We start from the raw sequence: 20,822 nt of genomic DNA on the forward strand, positions 1-20,822 counted from the left end.
TTGCACTCAGGACAATCTCTGACGGTGGGAAGTTTGATATTTTTCTCCCAACAATGGATGAAGAAAGGACAATTCCAGTGGTCCCTATGCCGATTCCATTCCTGTCGGCGTCTTTCTTCTTCCCGACGATAGTCTTCTTGCTGGCGCCGATATCGATCTTCACGCTGCTGCCAAGTCTCCCGAGGCCTTCTGTGAGTTATCACAATACCAAATCGGGGAGGCCTTCCTGAGTTAGTCCCTTCCTGGATCAGGCCTTTCCCTTTTGCATCGTCAGTAGTGATCTGATGCTGAGGATCCATCGATGCACTCCTTTCAGCAGCCTCTGATGTCAAGACCTTGGCCTTTCCCTTAGCATCCAACATGTTTGTTGGGAAAGGATGCTGATTGATCTTCATTGGCTTCTGGGTTTTGGAACTGTCAAATTTGATCCTTCCAGATTCTATAGCCGATTGCAGCTGCTGTCTGAAAACTTTGTATTCATTGGTGTTGTGAGAAGTTGCATTGTGCCATTTGCAGTACTTCATCCTTTTTAATTCTTCAGCCGACGGGATAACATGATTGGGTGACAATTTGATCTGACCTTCCTGAAGTAGAAAGTCAAATATCCTATCGGCCTTAGTGATGTCAAACACGAACTTCTCTGGCTCTCTATGCCCGAAAGGGCAAGACATCGGCTTCTTGTTTTTCACCCATTCTGCCAAGCCGATGACTGGCTCCTCATCACAATCCGAGCTTGCTGCCTCATCAACGAACGATACCTTTTTATTCCATGCTCTCTTGGACTCAAAAGGCTTGATATCTTGATCAGAAATTCTCTGCACCAAATGACTTAAGCTTTCAAACTCTTGAGATGCATACTTGTCCTTGATATGTGGCAACAAGCCCTGGAAAGCTAAATCGGCTAGCTACCGATCATCCAAAACTAGACTATAGCATTTGTTCTTGACTTCCCGTATCCTCTGCACAAAACATTCGACCGATTCATCATTGCGTTGCCTCCATTTGACCAAATCGGTGATCTTCTTCTCATGGACGCCAGAAAAGAAGTATTTGTGGAATTGTTTCTCTAGATCGGCCCAAGTAATCACTGAGTTGGGAGGTAATGATATAAACCAGGTGAAAGCCGATCCAGATAATGATGACGAGAACAAGCGAACCCTCAACTCGTCCCTGTTAGCAGCTTCTCCACATTGAATGATGAAACTATTGACGTGTTCCATGGTTGATGTATCGTCCTGCCCAGAAAACATAGTAAAATCCGGCACTTTGTACCGATTTGGAAGCGGGATTAAATCATATGCGGGAGGATACGGTGTCCGATAAGAGTAAGTGTTGACTTTGGGCTTTATCCCAAATTGGTCTCTCATTACTTCAGCAATCTTATCGGCCCAATGAGCATCGGCGTCTTGCCGATGAGGCGGCTGTGGATCTGGCACCTGCTGGTAAGCTCCCACGTGTCTGTGCGGTGCACGATCTGCATGGAATATTGGGTTAGCCTGCTGACCACCGACCTGTTGCCCGCCAAACTGTTGCCCGCCGATCTGTTGCCCAAGATTCATTGGCTGGTTGGGCAACCCTTGATTTTGGAACCCAGGGTAGATCTGGCCTTGCTGGAACCCTGTAGCTTGATGATGCTGTTGGGGCATTTGTGGAAAGACTTGCTGCTCAGGCCATCCACTATTAGCATTCATCGGCATAGGACCTGCCGATGACTGGTAATTGGGCATGATCATTGAGTTGACATACACTGGTTGAGTCATAAACCTCTATTGCGCCAGCATTGAGTCTGCCGATGCATTAGGCATCTGGAATTTTGGAGCTTGAGAACTCCCAGTGTAAGGCCTTGCAGTAGTTGTTGTAGTATACTGGGGACTCTGATTCATCGCCATATTGGGAGGTGCCGATGCCATGGGAGCCTTGCCTCTCATATCAGCCGTCTGAGATGTGCCAGGTGTCTTCAATGTGAACTCTGGAGGCATACCAAAACCCCACCAGTTAGGAGGAGGAACTGGTCCTGACATTGCCGATGCCAATAGATCTGTAGTAAGTTGAATCTGCTCATCCGAAGTCGGTGGATTAGTTGTCATCGGCATAGATTGTGCATTAGTGATTCCCAACGTACTTGGAGGAACAGTAGTCTGGACGCCCGCAGCGGCTGTAGCAGCCGATGGAGCTGTGACCACCGGTGACCCTGGCTGATGATGAGAGGGGCCCACATAATCTGGTGGCAATTGTCCTTCTTTGAAAGTTCTAGCCACGGCATTGAAAACCGTATTGGACAGCACACCAGCTTGATTGATCAAAGCACGGTTAATAGCACTATCAACCATGTCTTGGAGTTTACCAGGATTGGCTTCGAAAGTAACCTGCCGAGGCATCAGCAGTGCTTCCTTCTAGATCACCTCGCCACTCCTGTTCATGCTGAAGGACCTCAGGCATTGCTGCTTGTAATCCTCCATGGCTTTAGCAATGGCTTGCTTCTGCTCATCCTTGAGATTGGCCTCCATCACAGGGATGACATTCTCCTGATCAAACTCAGTAGTCGACATGTTGATCTTGATCTTGATTCTGGTCCCACTGGGCGTGCCAAAAGATGTGTTGATGCAAAAGCGGGATCTGCAAACACAAAGGGCTAATACCCGATTTAAACGTTAAGGCGTGCCAGACGATTTGACCTCACTATCGGCAAAGGTGATAACTCGAATACTTTGGTCCCGACAACAGCGATGTGCCCGGATGCCACGGCCAAGAGGTATTCACACGGAACTTGAGAACACGCCGAGCTTAAGTCGACGAATTCTTAAGAACTCGTAATAAAAAGGAAAAGTATGACGAAATCGTCGAAAAGTAGATGCTGGAATATGAGTAAAAACTTGTGTTTGATTGATTGATAGATGTCTCGATTACAAGGCTCTAGGGTCTACATTTATACCCTGCTCAAAGAGCTACAACCAGACACGACTAGAATTCGAATTCCAAATTTAAACAGAATCCGTGTACAAAACGATTTAAATAACTAAGGAAAACATAAAACTATCCCTCCGTGACAAACTGGGACACCACCACAGATCAATCGGCAATCTTCAAGTCTTCCTTTCATGTCATTGGCAGACTCCCCATCGGCAACGGTTAACCCTGGCCATCGGCATAAACACATCACCATCCACAGACTTAGCCATATCCAGCTGTCTTCTCATCGGCAACCCTTCTGCAGACCAGTGACCATTACTCTGTCTTGCCGATCCACATTCTACCGATCCTGGATACGTATCCAAAAACGGTGTCAACAACTGTAGAGGTGAATAAATTTAATTATTTTCATGAATTGTATTTTCCTGTAAATTAATATGAATCCTATTGATTTTGTGTTTTGCAGGTAACAGTTTTAGTCGATCACTATACATGTATGTATACCATGAGGAGGATAACTAAAACTCTGAATCAAAAGTGGGTAACTAGTAAGGCTGTGATTATCCTTAAAGATGATATAAATATTGGGGCTAAGGAATTGCAAAAGAAGTTACAAACAGATCATAAGTGCATAATTACATATGACATGATATGGCGTGGGAAAAGAAAGAGCTCTTTCCAAGGTTTATGGCAGATGGGAAGAGAGTTTTGAGCTATTATTTAGGTGGAAGGCTGAGGTAATGAAGCGCAGCCCTAGGAGTGTCGTGGACATTGAGGTACTTGAGGTGGATGGTCAAATATATTTTCACCATTCTTTTGTGCTCTTAAACAATGCATTGATAGTTTCATGGAAGGTTGTAAGCCTCATTTAAGCATAGATGCTACAGAACTAAATGCAAGGTGGAATGACCACTTGGTTTCAGCTATAGCAGTTGATGGTCATAATTGGATGTATCCAGTTGCTTATGGCATTGTAGCTTCTGAAACAACAGGCAATTGGACTTGGTTCATAGAATAATTAACAAAGGCAATAGGTAATCCTCTACTCGTTGTTTGTTCTGATGCTTGCAAGGGATTAGAGAACGTAGTGAAGAAATGTTTTCCCCAATGCAGAGTAAAGAGAATGCTTTTATCATCTTGTGAAAATTTTTACAAAGAGCTAGATGGTTCGGTTAGATATATCCTGCAACTAGGGTTTACAGAGAAGGTATATTCTATGACAATATAGCAAACATGGCAAGTGAATCACATGAATCAGTGAAATAGTTACAGACCAATCATAAACCATTATGGTATAGGTGTGCTTTCAATCTAGAAGTTAAATGTGACTGTATCACTAGTAATATTGTAGAGTCATTTAATAACTGGATTAGAGACCATAAAGACTTACCTATTGCTGACCTTGCTGATAAGGTTACAGAAATGATCATGGTATTATGGTAGTAATCATGATCATTCTGTAATCTTAGCAGCAAGGTCAGCAATAGGTAAGTCTTTATGGTCTCTAATCTAGTTATTAAATGACTCTACGATATTACTAGTGATGTAGTCACATTTAATTTCTGATTTGAATGCACACCTATACCATAAATAGCTTATGATTGGTCTGTAACCATTTCACTACTTCATGAGATTCACTAACCATTTTTGCTATATTGTCATAGAATATATCTTCTCTATAAGCCCTAGCTGCACGATATATCTAACCAAACCTTCTAAACCTCTTTATAAAAATTTTACAAGATGATAAAAGCATTCTCTTTGCTCTCAATTTGGGAAAACATTCTTCACTGCATTCTCTAATCTGTTGCAAGCATCAGAACAAATAGCAAGGAGTGGAGGATTACCTATTTCCTTTTCTAATTGTTCCATGAACTAAGTCCAATTGTCAAGCTATGAAGCCATAAGCGACTGGATACATCCAATTATGACCATCACCTGCTATAGCTAAAGCCAAGTGGCCATTTCACCTTCCATTTAGTGTTCTAGCATCTATGCTTAAATGAGCCCTACAACCTTCTGAGAAACCGTAAATGCATTGTTTAAGGCCTTGTTTAGTTTACCCCAAAAATCAAGAACTTTTCAAGATTCCTTGTCACATCGAATCTTGCGGCACATGAATGGAGCACTAAATATAAACGAAAATAAAAACTAATTGCACAGTTTACCTGTAAATCGCGAGATGAATCTTTTAAGTCTACTCTATGATTGGACAATGTTTGTCAAATAAAAATGAAAGTGCTACAGTCCCGAAAACCAAAAAGTTTTCGGAACTAAACAAGGCCTTAGGAAAAAAGGTGGAAATATATTTGACCATCCACCTCAAGTACCTAAATCTCCACGACACTCCTGGGGTTGCGCTTCATTACCTCGGCCTTCCACCTAAACAACAACTCAAAACTCTCTTCCCATTTGCCATAAACCTCGGCAAGAGCTCTTTCTTTACCCCGCTATACCGCGTCATGCAATTGTGCACAAGTGTGATCTGTCTGCAACTTCTTTTGCAATTCCTTAGCCCCAATATTTGGATCATTTCTAAGGATACTCACAGCCTTACTAGCTACCCACTTCTTATTCAGAGTTTTAGTTGTCCTCCTCATGGTAGACATACATGTACGGTGATCGACCAAAACTGTTATATGCAAAACAGAAAATCATTGGGATTCATAGAAAAATACAATTAATGAAAAATAATAAATTTATTCACCTACAGTGCCTTGGCCTCTATGTTTGGTGCCATTCCACTACTAGAAATACCCCCTGTAGTGACGCTTTATTTATATGTTAGACACGTTTTATTTCATCTCTACAAGATTATAGACACGTTTTTATAAACCGTGTTAGAAGCGTCTTCGCATGGACCGTGTCAGGACTTTATAGAGACGAGTTTCTTAAGCGTGTCAAGGTGATAAAGATACATTTTGTAGAGACGTTAATAGCATGCCTACACATATTGATATACTTTTATAGATACTTTTGTATATCGTATCTATTTATGTAGTTACGTTATATAGTAACGCTTCGTTATGTGCTAAGAATTGTACAGAAGATACATTTATATTATGTGTGTACTAATATAGTCATGTTATGTAACAATTTTTTATTGCGTGTTAAGAAGTGCAGAGAAATTCTGACAGACACATTTATATTACGTATGTACTAATGTAGTCACGTTTTGTTTTGACGGCGTATTGTGTATTAAGAAGTATAGAGACGTCCGAGTAGATACATTTATGTTACATGTCTAACAGTATAGATACATTATCAAGTAATATCATTTTGCGTTTCAAAAAATATAGAGACAATTATCTTGTCTCTATAGATCGCCATGTAGATCATTTTGCAGCAGCCACCGCCGGACCGAGATCAGAAGAGGCCGTCGGGGATGGAGATGGGAGAAACCGAGAGGAAGGGCAACTGAGAGCAGGAAGCCACCGGACGCCGAATCTGGGCAACGCAGGCAGCTGCACGCGACGAGCGGCAGTTTGCAAGGAGCCGCCGCTGGGATTTCAGCGAGCCGCCGCAATGGCACGCGTGACTATGAGTCCGCGAAGATGACGAGCAGAGAGACCTTCGTTGGGTCATTTTTTACCTCCGGGTGCTAAAGAGAATAAATAACTAAGTTGTAAGAAATTGCACAACAGTAATAGTAGTCCAGTGGTATGGATCCTTTATGTCTTCAGTTCGAGCCCTCAGGCTCTCGCCTTTGGCTCATTTTTTTATTAAAATTTCTGCGTGCTTGCGCCGGTCTGCTGGGATGCGGCCCAGTTGTTGCAGGATGCGTGCACCTCTTCTGCTAAAAAAAAACATCAGGCGGCATTAAATATTAGTTGAGCCCATAAGCCATCATCAACAATAATGTTTAAAATCTTTAAAAGATAATTAAAAGTTATGACAAAATCCTTGTCATATATAACATTTTTTGACACTTGAGGTAGAATGTCAAGAAATATTTTAAAACAGGTTCCAACCTATTGCTACCACAAGTTTTGTGTTATTTTTTATGTTATTAATATTCTATAATTTTTTATGTTCTTTTCTATGACATAATAGTATTATATACTGTAGTGGCCAAGAGTACAAGCATGTCTGAAAGACACTTGATGTAGAATGTTAAGAAAATTATTTTCAAAATTTAAAACTCAAATTTTATGACAATATAAACATAAGTACAAATGTTAACTACAAATTAGTAGAAAAAATATATATATACAAGAGGACTGAATATGTAACAAGTGTTAATAAATTTTTTACAATGTCTCTACATGCTACTAACAGATGACCAAGGTATATTTAACTTCGTTTCATTTTGAAATGTTTTTAATATTGTAAAGTATTTTTACATGACTAAGTATGATTGTTGATACGCTTTGCAACGTGTATAGATTATACTAATGGTTTAAAGCATGTCTAACTTCATGTTATTTTGAGATGACTTTAGTATTGTATCAAAAAGCATCTTTAATTGTGCACGGAACGTTCTATGCTATGCTTTGTAATGTGTCTAGAAGCTATTGATGACTAAAAGCGTGTCCACTATCGTGTCATTTTGAGACGTTTTCAATATCATCTTAAAAAGTGTCTCCAGATTCCTTTTGACACTAAAAGTGTGTTTAATATTGTGTCATGATGACACGTTCATAAAATCGTGTGAAAAACATGTTTACATGACTATGTAGAGACGACTTTAGTGTATGTTACTACAAAAGCGTGCCTAGAGGCACTTTTTCCTGTAGTGATTCTCCAAGGGCAATCACCCTCGGACTTGCAATAAGCCCTATATATCGTCTTATATGACTTCTCAACTCCTAAATCAAACTCCTTATTGATAGCAAATTGTCGCACCACCATCTTAAATCCCCCATCGATGGGTGTATTGTACCAATATTCATCGGGGGTAGTTCTTGTCATATGAAATCAAACTAAGAACTTCACTACATAACCATGATAGAAAAACAACACCATGCACTAAATGTTGTGCAAGTTATAGCCGAACAACACCATGCACTAATTGCATGCACTAAGTTTGATGTCCTACACCACCGTAACCATGACAAATAAAAAAAATACCCTATGCAGCCATCGCGTCCCCAGAAGCCAGCGTGGCCAAGCCTGAGGGTGCCACGGCCAGCCCTGTAACCTGCGCGGCCACGCCAGAAGAAGCCTGTGTGGCTAGGGCAGAGGGTGCTGCGGCCACGGACGACGCGCGGCCAGGGCTCAGGCTGCCGCGACCAGGGCTGAGGGCATCACGTCCATCATCTACATTTGGCGGCGGTCTTCCATCCATGGGCGACGTGATGAATGTCAGCATGAGGAACGTGATGAATGGCGGCGTGAGGAACGACAGTGGCGAAGGTTTGGGCGGCGTCGGGAGGGAGACGAAGTACCGGGAACATAAAGCATCTGGAGGTAGATAAAACGTCGATCAAAGCTGCGTAGATGACAGAAGGGCAAAAGGATCACATTAGGAGATAAATACATGTATTAGGAATTAAAAAGAGGTGAAATACTACTAATGTCATGGAAAACAAGAAGACAATGTTTTGAGGGTCATTTTTATGAAGACGATGAGTCCTATATTTGTGAAACGCGTTGATTGGAGTCCTATATCTTTAATTTTGTCACACAGAACGGGCACCAATGGCATGGAGAATCATACACCTTTGTGATATTACAACTCCGCCCTTTTACAGCATTAAATATTTACAAGGCATGCTGTAGTCCAATTGGATTTATTTACAGTTAATTCTCAAACCTGCATATAGTTTTGACAAGAGCTACTTCTACACTTGAGTCTGTTGTGAATTTGTGCCTTTTTGTACAGTATTTCCTAGTGTTGCAGAGCTCATCAACAGAGCTCTTTTGAGATCACATTTTTGTGCTACCAAATTTTTTTATGAACTTGTCTCTTCCCTTCCCATTTCATCATTTTGTTTTTCTTACTCATTGTCAAGGGCATATACACTGTTCCAAATTCTACGTACGAATTTTGTCAGATTATAGATCGCCATGTAGATACACTGGTTAACTAATTGGTACCATTTTTATAACAAATTACTTGAATAAATTTTGCAAATAATTCAAAAGGGTGTTTGCAGGTTGCTCTCCACGAGCCATTTGAATAATGTCTCAGGTTTATAAGCTCGAAATAAACAAAAACAACTACTGGTTTCCTTTGAGTTAATCGAGTTACATTTATCAGAAAGCAGTGCATTGTTATTTCTGCTTGTATTGCTCAAGTAAAGGATGTTTTAACTCTTAAGTATATGTCGTTGGTTGTTATTTTCATCTTGAGTTTACCAGGATAACTGGAATTGTGTGCCCCAGTTATTTGTTTCTCCCATTTACCACCTCAAAACTTGGTGTAATGATCTAGGAAGGACAAACTTAGCACTGAACAATCCATTTGACACAAATAAATTGTTCCTTCCTTAATTCACAAACTAATGATATTTAGGGATGGAGGCAATATCTGTTTTCATTGGTAACCTAAAACACTCTGCTTATCTCAGGCTATAAAGTCATGCAGTTAGTACCATAAATATATTACCGGTAAACATGACATCTTCTTAGCTGACTGATAATGATTTTATTTAGGGATGGAGTATCTGTTTTTAGCTGACTGATAATGATTTTATTTGCATCTGATGGCTGCCTTTTTTTCATTAAAAATAGTTTTCTGCCTTTTCTGTCACATGTGTTCAGTGGTTATGTCTGTATTGTCTGAAAATAATGTCCTGCTCTACTCTGCTTCGGGCAGTTCTTCACTCATTATATTATGCCAGAAATACTCAAATGCCTCGTGTTGTCGTGCTACTCAGAATCTTTCCTCCATTATCTTTTTTAGGTAACCATACGTTTGAGTGGATTGCATTTTGCTCTATGTTACGACTCTGGTTCTGTTGTATTACTGTTACCAACATTTTTTAATGAAATCTGTGTTATAACTGGTCAGTATGAGAGTATGAGTCTTGTTTCATAATCAGGGATTAAAATTTCATTTGCTTCGTAACCTTGGCTGTAGAATCAACACGACTAAATTTGTCCTTTTGGCTGACTTGTGCTCTTCATGAACTGAAACAATTGAAATTCTTTCTGATCAGTTTCAGAACTCTATTTCATATGAGCAGCTAATGAAGACTTGAAGAGGCATGCCTGCTCTAAGACTTTGGCTGGCATGGTGTCCTCAGGATTGGACAAGTTCAAACGCGCTACAAAGAACAAGAGGTTCATGGTAGCCGGAATCGCTGCTGCTGCTGCAGGATTTGCAAGAGGTTAATTTAATAATTACTGCATACAAACTTTTATAACATTCATGTAATTCACGAAAGGAACGAAATATCTTGTTATCAACAAAAAAAATACAAATCAGAAATAACTTTTAAATATCTTCCATTCTATAGATTTTCTATATAAATATGATATCGTCTATTACCACCACAAACACGTGTTACTACTGCTTGTTCACCAACACAAATTTTTCAAAATGCTGAAAACTCCATTACTTAAAACTTGTGTACACAGTTCACGAGGCGGAGTTTCTCCTCCGGCGAGGTTCCCTTCTCCCTGTCTCGCCGGCTGCCGCCGTCACTACCGGCGGCTCCACCTGAACCCTGCCGAGTCTCCCGAGCTTCTTCCACCCGCTGCTCCACCCGGACACATTCTGTTGCTTCGCCGCCGCCGCCGCCGCGGACGCCGGCGGCAGCCGCACGCGCTCCAGCTGCCCTTGCAGGAGCTCCACCTCGCGCTGCAGCTCCATGTACTTCGCGTTCACGCTCTCCACCTCCAGCCTCAGCGCGGCGACGACGTCGTCGTCCTTCTTCCCCACCTTGCCCAGCGCGCCGGCCATCTTCGCCTGCTCCGACAGCAGCACCTGCACCACGACGCGGAGCGGCAGCCGCTCGTTCCCCGCCGCGTGCGTGCGCACCTCCCGCGACAGCTTCCCGCAGTCCACCACCGCCCGGCACAGCCGCTTCCGCTCGTGCTCCGTCACCGCCGGATGCGCCTTGAGGTACGTGTCGACGGCGCGGTACAGCCCGTCGTGGCACACCCGTGCCGACTCCGGCAGCGACTCGGCTAGGGCCTGGAACTTGCCCACGGCGAGGTTCCGGTCCCTGGACACCTCGGCGAGGTAGCTGTCGATGAGGCTCGCCACGCGCAGCGCTTTGGAGCTGTCCTGCTGCTTCTCCTTCCCGCGGCCGCCGGACTGCTCCTGCACCACGAACTGCTCCACCAGTCGCTGCACGAGGTCGACGTCGTAGGCGGCGGCTTCGGAGCGGCCGCCGGAGAGATACGAGGGGACCAGGATGTCCGGCAGCGCCGCCTGGTCGAGCTGCATGCCCACGTGCTTCTCCACCTCCGTGATCAGCGCCGGCGCAGCCTTGAGGACGACGGCGAGCCGGAGCAGCCGGAGGAGGAAGCTGCAGGAGACGCAGTCCTTTTGCGGGGGGAGGATGCTGATCAGGCTCTCGACGATCCTCCGCTGCTCACTGGCCGTCGTCTCCGTCGGGGTGTTAGTGTTACTGTTATCCCCCTCGCTGGCGACGACCATTTGGAGCACGCCGCCGCCGCCGCCACGTGATGTGGGGTTCTCCTTGTTGATGGTGAGGCCAGTGGAGGAGAGCCATTTGGAGGCATACCGCGTGATGGCGGCGCCGATGAGGTCGGGCCGCATGCCTCTAGCCTGGACGGCGGTGACGACGCGCACGAAGTGATCGATGCTCAGCACGCAGACGTCGTCCACCCACCAGTCAGCCTGCGGGCCGCCGCCGTCGCTCGTCGACGCCGTGCCGCCGGCGACCACCCTGGGCGTCTTGGGCGACGACATCCTGCCACCGGCGTAGGCCCAGCGCACGGCTCTCGGGCTGGTGCACGCCTTCGCCGCGACGGACTCGCTGCATCGGCGCACGAGCTGGAGGTCGTCGGCCCACGGCGAGAGGCTCTCGTCGCAGGCGCGGAGGACGACGACGGAGTCTCGCCATGACGACGCCACAACGTAGCTCAGGAACGACTCCGCGCGGAAGGCGAGGTTGCCTTCCTCCATCTCCTCCGTCATCTCCAGGTACTCGGCGGCGCAGCGTAGCACGGCGACGTTGGCGGCCGTGATGTCCACCACCACGCCGTAGCAGAACTTGGCGGCCAGCTCGAACGCGCCATGGCCGCCCGGCAGGTCTGGTAGCTCGAGCACGGTGACGGCGTCGGGGCCGTGCAGGGTCGTTGCATCGTCGACGAGCCGGGCTAGCCGGCCGCTCCGGGTGACCATCGGGTGCTTGTGGACATGGAAGTTGACGCCGCCCACCTTGACGAGAAGATCACTTGGGATGTCGCTGCTAGCATACCGGCTGAAAATCACAAGAAGAAAGGTCGAGGTAAAAGTAGAATTCCACCATGCTCATGCAATTGTTCGTTCAAGCCTTGTTTAGTTGACCCCAAAAACAAAAAAACTTTTCAAAATTTTCTGTCACATTGAATTTTGCGGCATATACATAAAGCATTAAATATAGATGAAAATAAAAATTAATTACATCGTAAGACGAATCTTTTAAATCTAATTACTTCATAATTAGAAAATGTTTGTTAAATAAAGACGAAAGTGCTATAATATCGTTTTCGTAAAAATTTTTGAAACTAAACAAGACCAGAGTATACTACCATGACTGATCCCTGCGCACGAAGCCGTCCATCTTGGCGGCGGCGCCATGGTCGTGCTGCACCTGCCCGTCGCCGGCGCCGGCGCTAACAGGGACGAGCCCGCGCTCGGCTACATGGTTCTGCCTCTCCATAGCTTCCCACGGATTCATGATCAGTCTGTTCTCTGTGATTCTTTTTTTTTTAATATAATAAATTGGATCTGCTCAAGTGATGCCATATTTATAAGCTTCCATGCACAAGGCTGCAGAGATGTATATATCTCGCTCGATCTGAGACTGAGATGGACTTGCTATAATCACTTGCTTGCATCTTAAGATGCAGGAAATTGCTAAGGCCTTGTTTAGTTCACTCTGAAAACCAAAAAGTTTTCAAGATTCCCCGTCACATCAAATATTGTGTCACATGCATGAAACATTAAATATAGACGAAAACAAAAACTAATTACACAGTTTAGCTGTAAATCACGAGACGAATCTTTTGATCCTAGTTAGTCCTTGATTGGATAATATTTGTCACAAACAAACGAAAGTGCTACAGGAGGCCTAAGAATGAGTCGTAGGACTTCATTATGATTGATTGATAGGCAGGGACCAGGCAGTATGCTTCTGACTTGTTCTGACTCTTGATGACCCACCTGAAGTTTCTGGTACGGTGGTACCTCAGCCGTTACAAACTAGTGTTAATTTGCTGCACGGTTTGGAGAAACGTCTACATAAACTCATTATTGGACGTAAAACCATGATAGGAACGACAAGGTTTCTAGGAGACTCATTTGAGGCGATCCATTGAGTGTGCTTCATTAGTCTCTGCCTCTTTAATTGGCGAGATGGCGATCGTTGTTAAACGAAGTGACACCAATTAACTCATTGAAAGAGAACATATTTGAACGGGCAACTAGTGATGTTCTGTCATAGAGACTGGATCAACCGGTTATATCCATCAAGTTTTTTAGTCATGCTCATTAACACTGTAAATAAAAGATATAAATTCTTCTGAAGGGTGCATTGTAAGTGTATTTTTTAAATTTCAAAAAAAAGTTGTTTAATTTTTGAAAAAGAAATTTTATTCGAGCCTCTACAAGAGTTTTGCACTTAACCATCCATTATTACAAAGTTTTAGCATCCATCTGAAAAAAAAATCTTTCGAACACACAAAAGTAGAGAGTCCAAACAAGACTAGTGACGAACTAAGCACAAAGCCTATTAAAAGCAGCCACCTATTTTTGGAGAAAATCTCCATTGCAGTAGTCTCCATCATTCAACATTCCTATTTCAAACTGTATACTCTCATGGTCATACATGGGCCACGACATCGTAGGTGGCCCAGCCTACAAGATGAAGATGTGCGGTGCACGGTGCTGGTTGACGTGCGCCACAAGGCTACAAGAAAATATTGTATCAAATAGGATACTTTATTTATAACCATGTCCCTTTAGAGTATATAAGGAGGGGCAGAGGTCTCCTAGAGGACAAGTCATACAGACAACCAAAATTCATATTCATTAATACAGTACATCGGAACATAGGATGCAGTTATTACGTCTAGACGGTGGCCAAACCTGTACAAATCTTGTGTCCCGGTGCTTGTGTTACCATCTAGTTCGTTGTCTCGCGCACCTCCACTGATTAATCTACTACCATGGGTATACCTCTCGGTAGACTGTCGACCAACTTTCGTCGACAGTGGCACACTTGGTAGGGGGTGTGCGTGTGGATTCTAGGTGAACAAATGGGAATTCTCTTCATCGGCATCGATCGCGACGACTCCGACATCCGACCACCTGTCGTGTTGCAATGATGATTGCCGCGAAGAATTGCACTACTACAACCGCGACCACTGTCACGATGATAGGTCGAAAAGCTCGAGGGTCGAACAATTTCGTCACCGCCGATCAGATTTCTGTTCAAAGATAAGTACACTTCTAATATTTATATTTAATACATTTTTTGGTATGGTGTTTCTCCATAATGTTCTCGACATGATTCTCCAAATAACTTTTCTCCATATATACCATCTCGAAACAACTTCCTGCTTAATGGTTAGCCGACCGGTTCTTTCTCCTACTTGAGTTCAACAGAGCCAACACTGTCTTCGACTCCTCCCCACACGTACACGAGATCCGCCCTCTATGTTCTGTGGTTGGCGACTCCTCCCCACACGTACACGAGATCCGCCCTCTATGTTCTGTGGTTGGCAGTAGCTCTCTAGCGAGGCTGGTAATCTTACGCGTGCTTGGGCTCCGCACCTCACGCTTCGGATTATTGGTCAGACTAGGGCTAGTGAAACTCTAGGATGTATTAACTACTCGTGTTAATTTTAATATAACAAAAAAGATAAAAACAGAGTTGTGCTTAAAGTTATGACTGCATATTATAGCGAGTATAATATCTCGTCTAAGCGAGCACCAAGTGCTCCACCACACAACTTGGTTAATGTTTACGAAGCACCGAGTGTTTCATCACATTTTAACTCGATAAGCTGTTTCTTCGGTGCTGATTTTTTTCTTCAGAGTTTATTTGTACATAAGGTACTACCCATTCTACATATTTATATTGCTAGAGCTTGGTTCAGTCAACCAGCTACGCTCAGGGACTGAATCATCAAAGAAGGACAAAACAATCATCTTCGAATGATTACACCATCTGGTAGCTTTACTTCACCGCCGACCTCCTTGTCACACACTACGCCGCTGGCCAGTTTGTTGGGCTGCTCAATGCTCGACTCTTCACCAACCAACTATCGGATTATTCATTGCTTGGACTTTATCATCATCTACACTGAGTGCACGCTAGCTGAGCTAGGGACTCCTTGGCATTCAGTTTCTTCGTGCAAGTGTCACTAGCTAAGCTAGGGACTCCTCGGTGTCCAGATTCTTCACGCAAGTGTCGCCAACCAAGCTAGGGACTGCTCGGCGTTCATCTTCCCCGTGCAAGGGTCACCAGCTAAACTAGGGACTCCCATGGTGGTCAGATTGCTACGTCTTCGCTTTGCTCTAATTACACTGGTGTGCTATCAAGTTGCTCCATGTTGTTCGGGTCAGGGTGCTGAACTTGGGCAATGCGTTGGGGGCCTTGATAAGTACATTTCAGACTTATTTTCGTTGACCTTGCTACAAGATATTTCTTTATCTTCTAGCAGGCTCGAGGACTACGTGGGTACACGTCATCTTGCGGTGAGTGTACTATTTTTTTGCAAGTTTCTCTCAATTGAGCTGGAGATTGGTTTTTGATATGAAGTCTACTGTTCTTTTTGACCTTGACACCACATGACTGAGTCACCTACTATTAGGCTCGGGGACTAAGTGACTACACTTCACCTAGCGGCGAATGTAGTGCTCTACCCTCCTTATTGACTAAGGAGTCTAAGTAGCTATATTTCATCTGAGATGGAGTATTTTTAAATTTTATCTTGAGCCTCTTACATCCTTCTTGCAAGCCTTATTTGGTTAAATCTAAGGTCTGCTACCCAGTTCAACTGGTCGGCCTCAATTATCTTTGCTCGGGTCACTAGTTATATTGGTTGGCTTCAATTATGTTTGCTCGGATCGCCAATTAAACTTGTCAGCTTCAATTATCTTTGCTCAAATCACCAGATGAACTAGTCGGCTTTGTATTAAGCTGCTCAAACTTGATCAAGACGATGTTGCTCAAAGGATACAAGTCGCTCGAGGACTAGCTGTGGGGGTATAACCACATATACCCTCATGGTCATACATGGGCCACACCATCGGAGGTGGCCCATCCCACAAAATGAAGACGTGTGGCACACGATTGTCGGTGGAGCACCACAAGGCTACATTATGATACTATTACAAGTATGATAATTTACTTTTTTCGAGAAAAGTATGATAATTTACTTGTAGCTATGTCTCTTCAAAGTATATAAGGAGGGGCAGGAGTCCCCTAAAGGATAGGGAATATAGGTCATACAGACAACTATGGGGTTGTAAACCCTTATACCCTCGTGGCTTGACATGGGCCACACCATCGGAGGTGGCCCAACTCATAGATAAAGACGTGTGGCACACGATGCTAGTCAGCGTGCATCACAAGGCTATAAGAAGATATTATACCAAATAAGATATTTTACTTGTAACTCTGTCCCTTCACAGTATATAAGAAGGGGTAGGGGTCTCCTAGAGGAGGGGTAACATACATCTCTCATTTATATCTATACCATACAACAATACAAACCAGATGTAGGACATAGGTATTATGCCCTTACAGTGGCCAAACTTGGATAAAAATTCTTGTGTTCGTCTTGCATCAGCATCTAGTTCATTGCCTCGTGCACCTCCAGCTAATATACTATGTTAGGCATACCCATAGGTAGACCACCACTCGTATTTGATTGATAGTGGTGCACTATGTAAGAGTTGTGCGCACAACTTCCTAAGTGAGCCAGATGGTCATCATCCCCGACTCTATGGCCACGGTGGCCAGACTCACATTCACCGTTGGCCAGGTCACCTGGACCACTAGTGTCAAACAACTTTCCCGCCACAACCATAGAGGAGATGCGGGCTTTGCCTACTGTCGGCGTCTAGACTTGCGGTCTAGGCACTAACAAGTATAAGTCTGCGTGACTGACCAAGCTTGGATGGTGATGCAAGTGAGACACAGAGGGTTTATACTGGTTCGGGCCAAGAACGCCCTACGTCCAGTGTGGGTGTGGATTCTGTATAACCTTGCACCCAAAGGTGCTTGCAGTAGGGGGTACAAGCTGGTTGCGAGAGAGGGCTAAGTCCCAGGTCTCGGCTTGGTGTGGACAGAGTGCGGGCTGCTGCTCTGTGAAAGAATGTTGCGTGTGTGAACCTTCTGAACTTATCCTTAGTTGTGAACCCCGGCTCCCCTTTTATAGCCTCAAGGGAAGGCCAGGTATTTACATGAGTAGATGTCTTTTATTGAATGGTGAAACCACAGTCCCGACCCTGTTGAGGCTGGTCCATCTCGTCCTTGAGGGATGGTTGACGGCATGGCTGTTCCTGTAGAGGGTTACCGAGCCCTGTAGGGGTCGCGGGGGTCGGATCGCCAGCACTGCTGCACATCCTATCACTAGTGGGAAAAGACCCCAAACAGTGGTGCTGATTTTACCTCTGCCATTCCCTTTTTACTGTGCGACCGTACGCTACAGCGAAAGAGGTAAGGATGTACAGTGACAGAGGTAAGGCCACAGTGACCAGGGTGGTTGGAATAGTTATCGCCTTGCCCTGCCGCAGTATGGAAGCCGTCGCGTCTGTCATGTCGTGGGTACAGGCGCCGTGCGGTGGAAGTCTTGCTGCCTAGGAGGAGTGGGGTCCGGCGCCTGAGCCTGGACGGGGTCGGGCGAGTCGGAAACTGCGTCCGAGGCCCTGAGGGGCCGGGCGAGTCGGAACTCGCGTCCCAGGCCCTGAGGGGTCGGGCGAGTCGGAACTTGCGTCCGAGGCCCTGAGGGGTCGGGCGAGTCGGAACTTGCGTCCGATGCCCTGAGGGGTCGGGCGAGTCGGAACTTGCGTCCGAGGCCCTGAGGGGTCCAGCGAGTCGGAACTTGCGTCCGAGGCCCTGAGGGGTCGGGCGAGTCGGAACTTGCGTCCGATGCCCTGAGGGGTCGGGCGAGTCGGAACTTGCGTCCGAGGCCCTGATGATTGTGGTTAGTACGTTTCTTTGCGTTTTTTCATTGCTCTGAGTTGGGTATCCCTTATTATGGTACCCAACAGTAGCCCCCGAGCCTCTGAAGGGGTGAGGTCACCTCTTTAGAGGTTCTTTCCCCACGAGCTGTAGTCGACTCGGAGCCTTTTACTCTTCTCCGGGGGGTGCGCGCGAGCGCACCCACCGGGTGTAGCCCCCGAGCCTTTTGGAGGAATGGTGTTATTCCTTCAAAGGCTTTCACCCCTTGACATCTTTAGTCTGGAGTGTTTTAAGGGATAGGTTGCGTGTTCTTTACACGTAGTGCCTGTTCCCATGGTGCGAGGAAGCCCTCGAGCCCTTTCCCCGCGAGGGTCGATCAGGTTCTTTCTCGTCTTGTAATTACGTCCCTCATTCTTTCTTTCGCTCGGAGGAGGGGTGGGTCGTGTCGTACTACCCTCGTTGGGCGAGTGACGACGCTTCCCGGGAGCTACAGGCGGGTAGATCCGAGTGGATGCCCGAGCCCCGTTCGATAGGGGTCGGCTAGCGGCCTTATGGGCACATCTCAAAAAGTACCCGAGGGCAGTCACGGTGGATGTCGGAACCGTTCGTTAGGTTCCGAGGGCTCGATGCCTCCCTCGATGGGATCCCACTCACGTGACACCCGCATGGGTCTCGGATATGACTTGCAAAGATGCGCCGACTCCCTGTTGGGCTCGGACCTTGGCCTCTATTGTGCTCATCTCCAGTCATCCCTCGCTCAGTCATCCTGAGGCGACTGTTCGAACCTGTTTCGCAGGTCAGTCTCGCAACCTCTGGAACGTAGGTGGCCATGGCCTGGGGATTTTGGGCCTCGAAAGGCTTTTTTCAGACTCGTTTTGTAGGGTTGAGGGTCGGGCGAGACGGAATCTGTGCCCGACAGGAGACCACTTTGCAACTTCAGCTCGGGGTCTTGATGGGGTCGGGCGAGACGGAGAACTGCGCCTGACGGTGACCTCCCTGTGACACTTGGTCCGCGGGGGGTCGGGCGCCGCGTCCCCTGGAAGGAACCGTCCTGATATAACTTTTCAGGGCGCTCCTTTTGAGGCGCGGCGCGTGGGGACTCGAAACGGCCGTGCCGTCTCGCCCCGACTGGATGGGGCGTTTCGCCTGCGAAATTAATGCGTGGCGTGCGGCGGGCGCGGGAATCGGAGGGAGTTGGCGCTTTGAGTTTTTTCACCTGAGTGGGCGACGGTTGCTCTCTCTCTCTCTCTTGCCTGGCCTTCCTCGCAGGGGCGTGGTCGTGGCTCGCCTCCTTCTATAAAAGCGGCCGCTGTGGGTCTGGTTTCTTTCCTCTCGCTCCTGCGCCACAAAACCTCTGTCTCCTGCCCCCTTCATCTGCCGCCATCTCTTTCACCTCCACCGCGCAGACTCTCCTCTTCCTCCCGGAGCCATGGCCGGCGTCGAGGCGTGGCCGCCCAGCAATGTGACCAAGTCCGCGCTGGAGGCACGCGTGAAGGCCGAGATTCTCCGCCCTCTCAAGGACGTCGGTTTCCCGGAATGGATCGTTCCCTCGGCGAACGACAGGGAGCCAAACCCGCCGCCGGGCTATGTGGTGTGCTTCGTGTCGTTCTTAGACCGGGGGTTCGGGGTTCCGGCCGGCCGCCTGATCAGGGCCATCCTCCACCACTACGAGGTGGAGTTACACAACCTGAACCCAAACTCGGTGATGCAGGCCGCCGTCTTCGCCACGGTTTGTGAGGGGTTCCTAGGGGTTCTAGTCAACTGGAACCTCTGGCTTCACCTCTTCAAGGCGGACATGTCGGCCCGCTACGTAGGGAAGGAGAAGATCCCTCTGCGGGCCGGTGGCTGCACGCTGCAGCTTCGTCAGCAGCGGTCCGGATTGTATATCTGAAGTTCGATGCCGTCGTCGAACCGGGGGTGGCAGAGCGGGTGGTTCTACCTCCGGAATGACGGCGGTTTGCTGCCAAAGTATACCGGGAAGATGGTGACGGAGGCTCCCATGAAGTGGGCGTGGGGCGCTCCGTCCGAGGAGCAGAAGAAGCTCGCCCCGCTTCTCGCGGGGCTTCAGAAGTTGCGAGATGCCGAAGTCACCGCGGCGACGGTGGCAATCGCCTTCCACAAGAGGAGTTTGCTTCCGTTGGCGCAGCGGCGAGTGCCCATGTTCGAGATGACCCGGGGGGTCCCCTGGGCAGGGACGAGGATGTTGGCTGAGCCGATATCGGCCTCGGACATCACCGCCCGGGTCGAGAAGACGACGCACCCGGAGATGAAAAATTCCCGGGTAGTGCCGATGCGCCCTGAAAAGGGTTACATTTCCCTGGTAAGTATGGATTTTTTGCGCCTTCTTCTCGTTTTCTTCTTGCCTTTTCCTTGACTCCTGATCGTTCGCAGAGGATGGGGGTTGTCAAGGATTCCCCACCCCCTGTCCCAGAGGACAAGGAAATCCGGGCCAAGAATCGGGCCCGGAACGAGGAGCAGAAGAAGGCCAAGGAGGACAAGAAGGCCAAAGCAGCGCGAAAAGCGGAGCGGCGGGAGATCTCCGCCAAAAGTCATCGTGAAGCCGAGAAGGCGGGGGTCGCCCCGCCTCCGTCTCCCGAGACTTCGGTCTTGGAGATAGAGGGCGGGGGCGGCGACGTCGACTGGCTCGATGAGCTG

General features: G+C 46.8%; 1 protein-coding gene across 1 annotated transcript; it reads right to left on the reverse strand.

The window, feature by feature from the left end:
• On the reverse strand, positions 10,273-12,830 carry LOC8080295 (coleoptile phototropism protein 1). The gene is made up of 2 exons (XM_002447416.2): positions 12,562-12,830; positions 10,273-12,251 (listed from the first exon to the last, which is right to left on the reverse strand). Exons 1-2 carry the CDS (start codon positions 12,708-12,710, stop codon positions 10,436-10,438), a joined length of 1,965 nt encoding a protein of 654 aa, XP_002447461.2. The 5' UTR covers positions 12,711-12,830; the 3' UTR covers positions 10,273-10,435.

This window comes from Sorghum bicolor, chromosome 6 (assembly GCF_000003195.3).
Source record: "Sorghum bicolor cultivar BTx623 chromosome 6, Sorghum_bicolor_NCBIv3, whole genome shotgun sequence".
NCBI classification, from domain to species: Eukaryota; Viridiplantae; Streptophyta; class Magnoliopsida; order Poales; family Poaceae; genus Sorghum; species Sorghum bicolor.

Bases quoted from the DNA above. Each gene is read 5' to 3' on its own strand.
- LOC8080295 (XM_002447416.2), bottom strand. From the start codon at position 12,710: ATGAATCCGTGGGAAGCTATGGAGAGGCAGAACCATGTAGCCGAGCGC. The intron at 12,252-12,561 runs GTAGTATACTCT...TGTGATTTTCAG, and splicing joins GTGCGCAGGGATCAGTCATG to CCGGTATGCTAGCAGCGACA.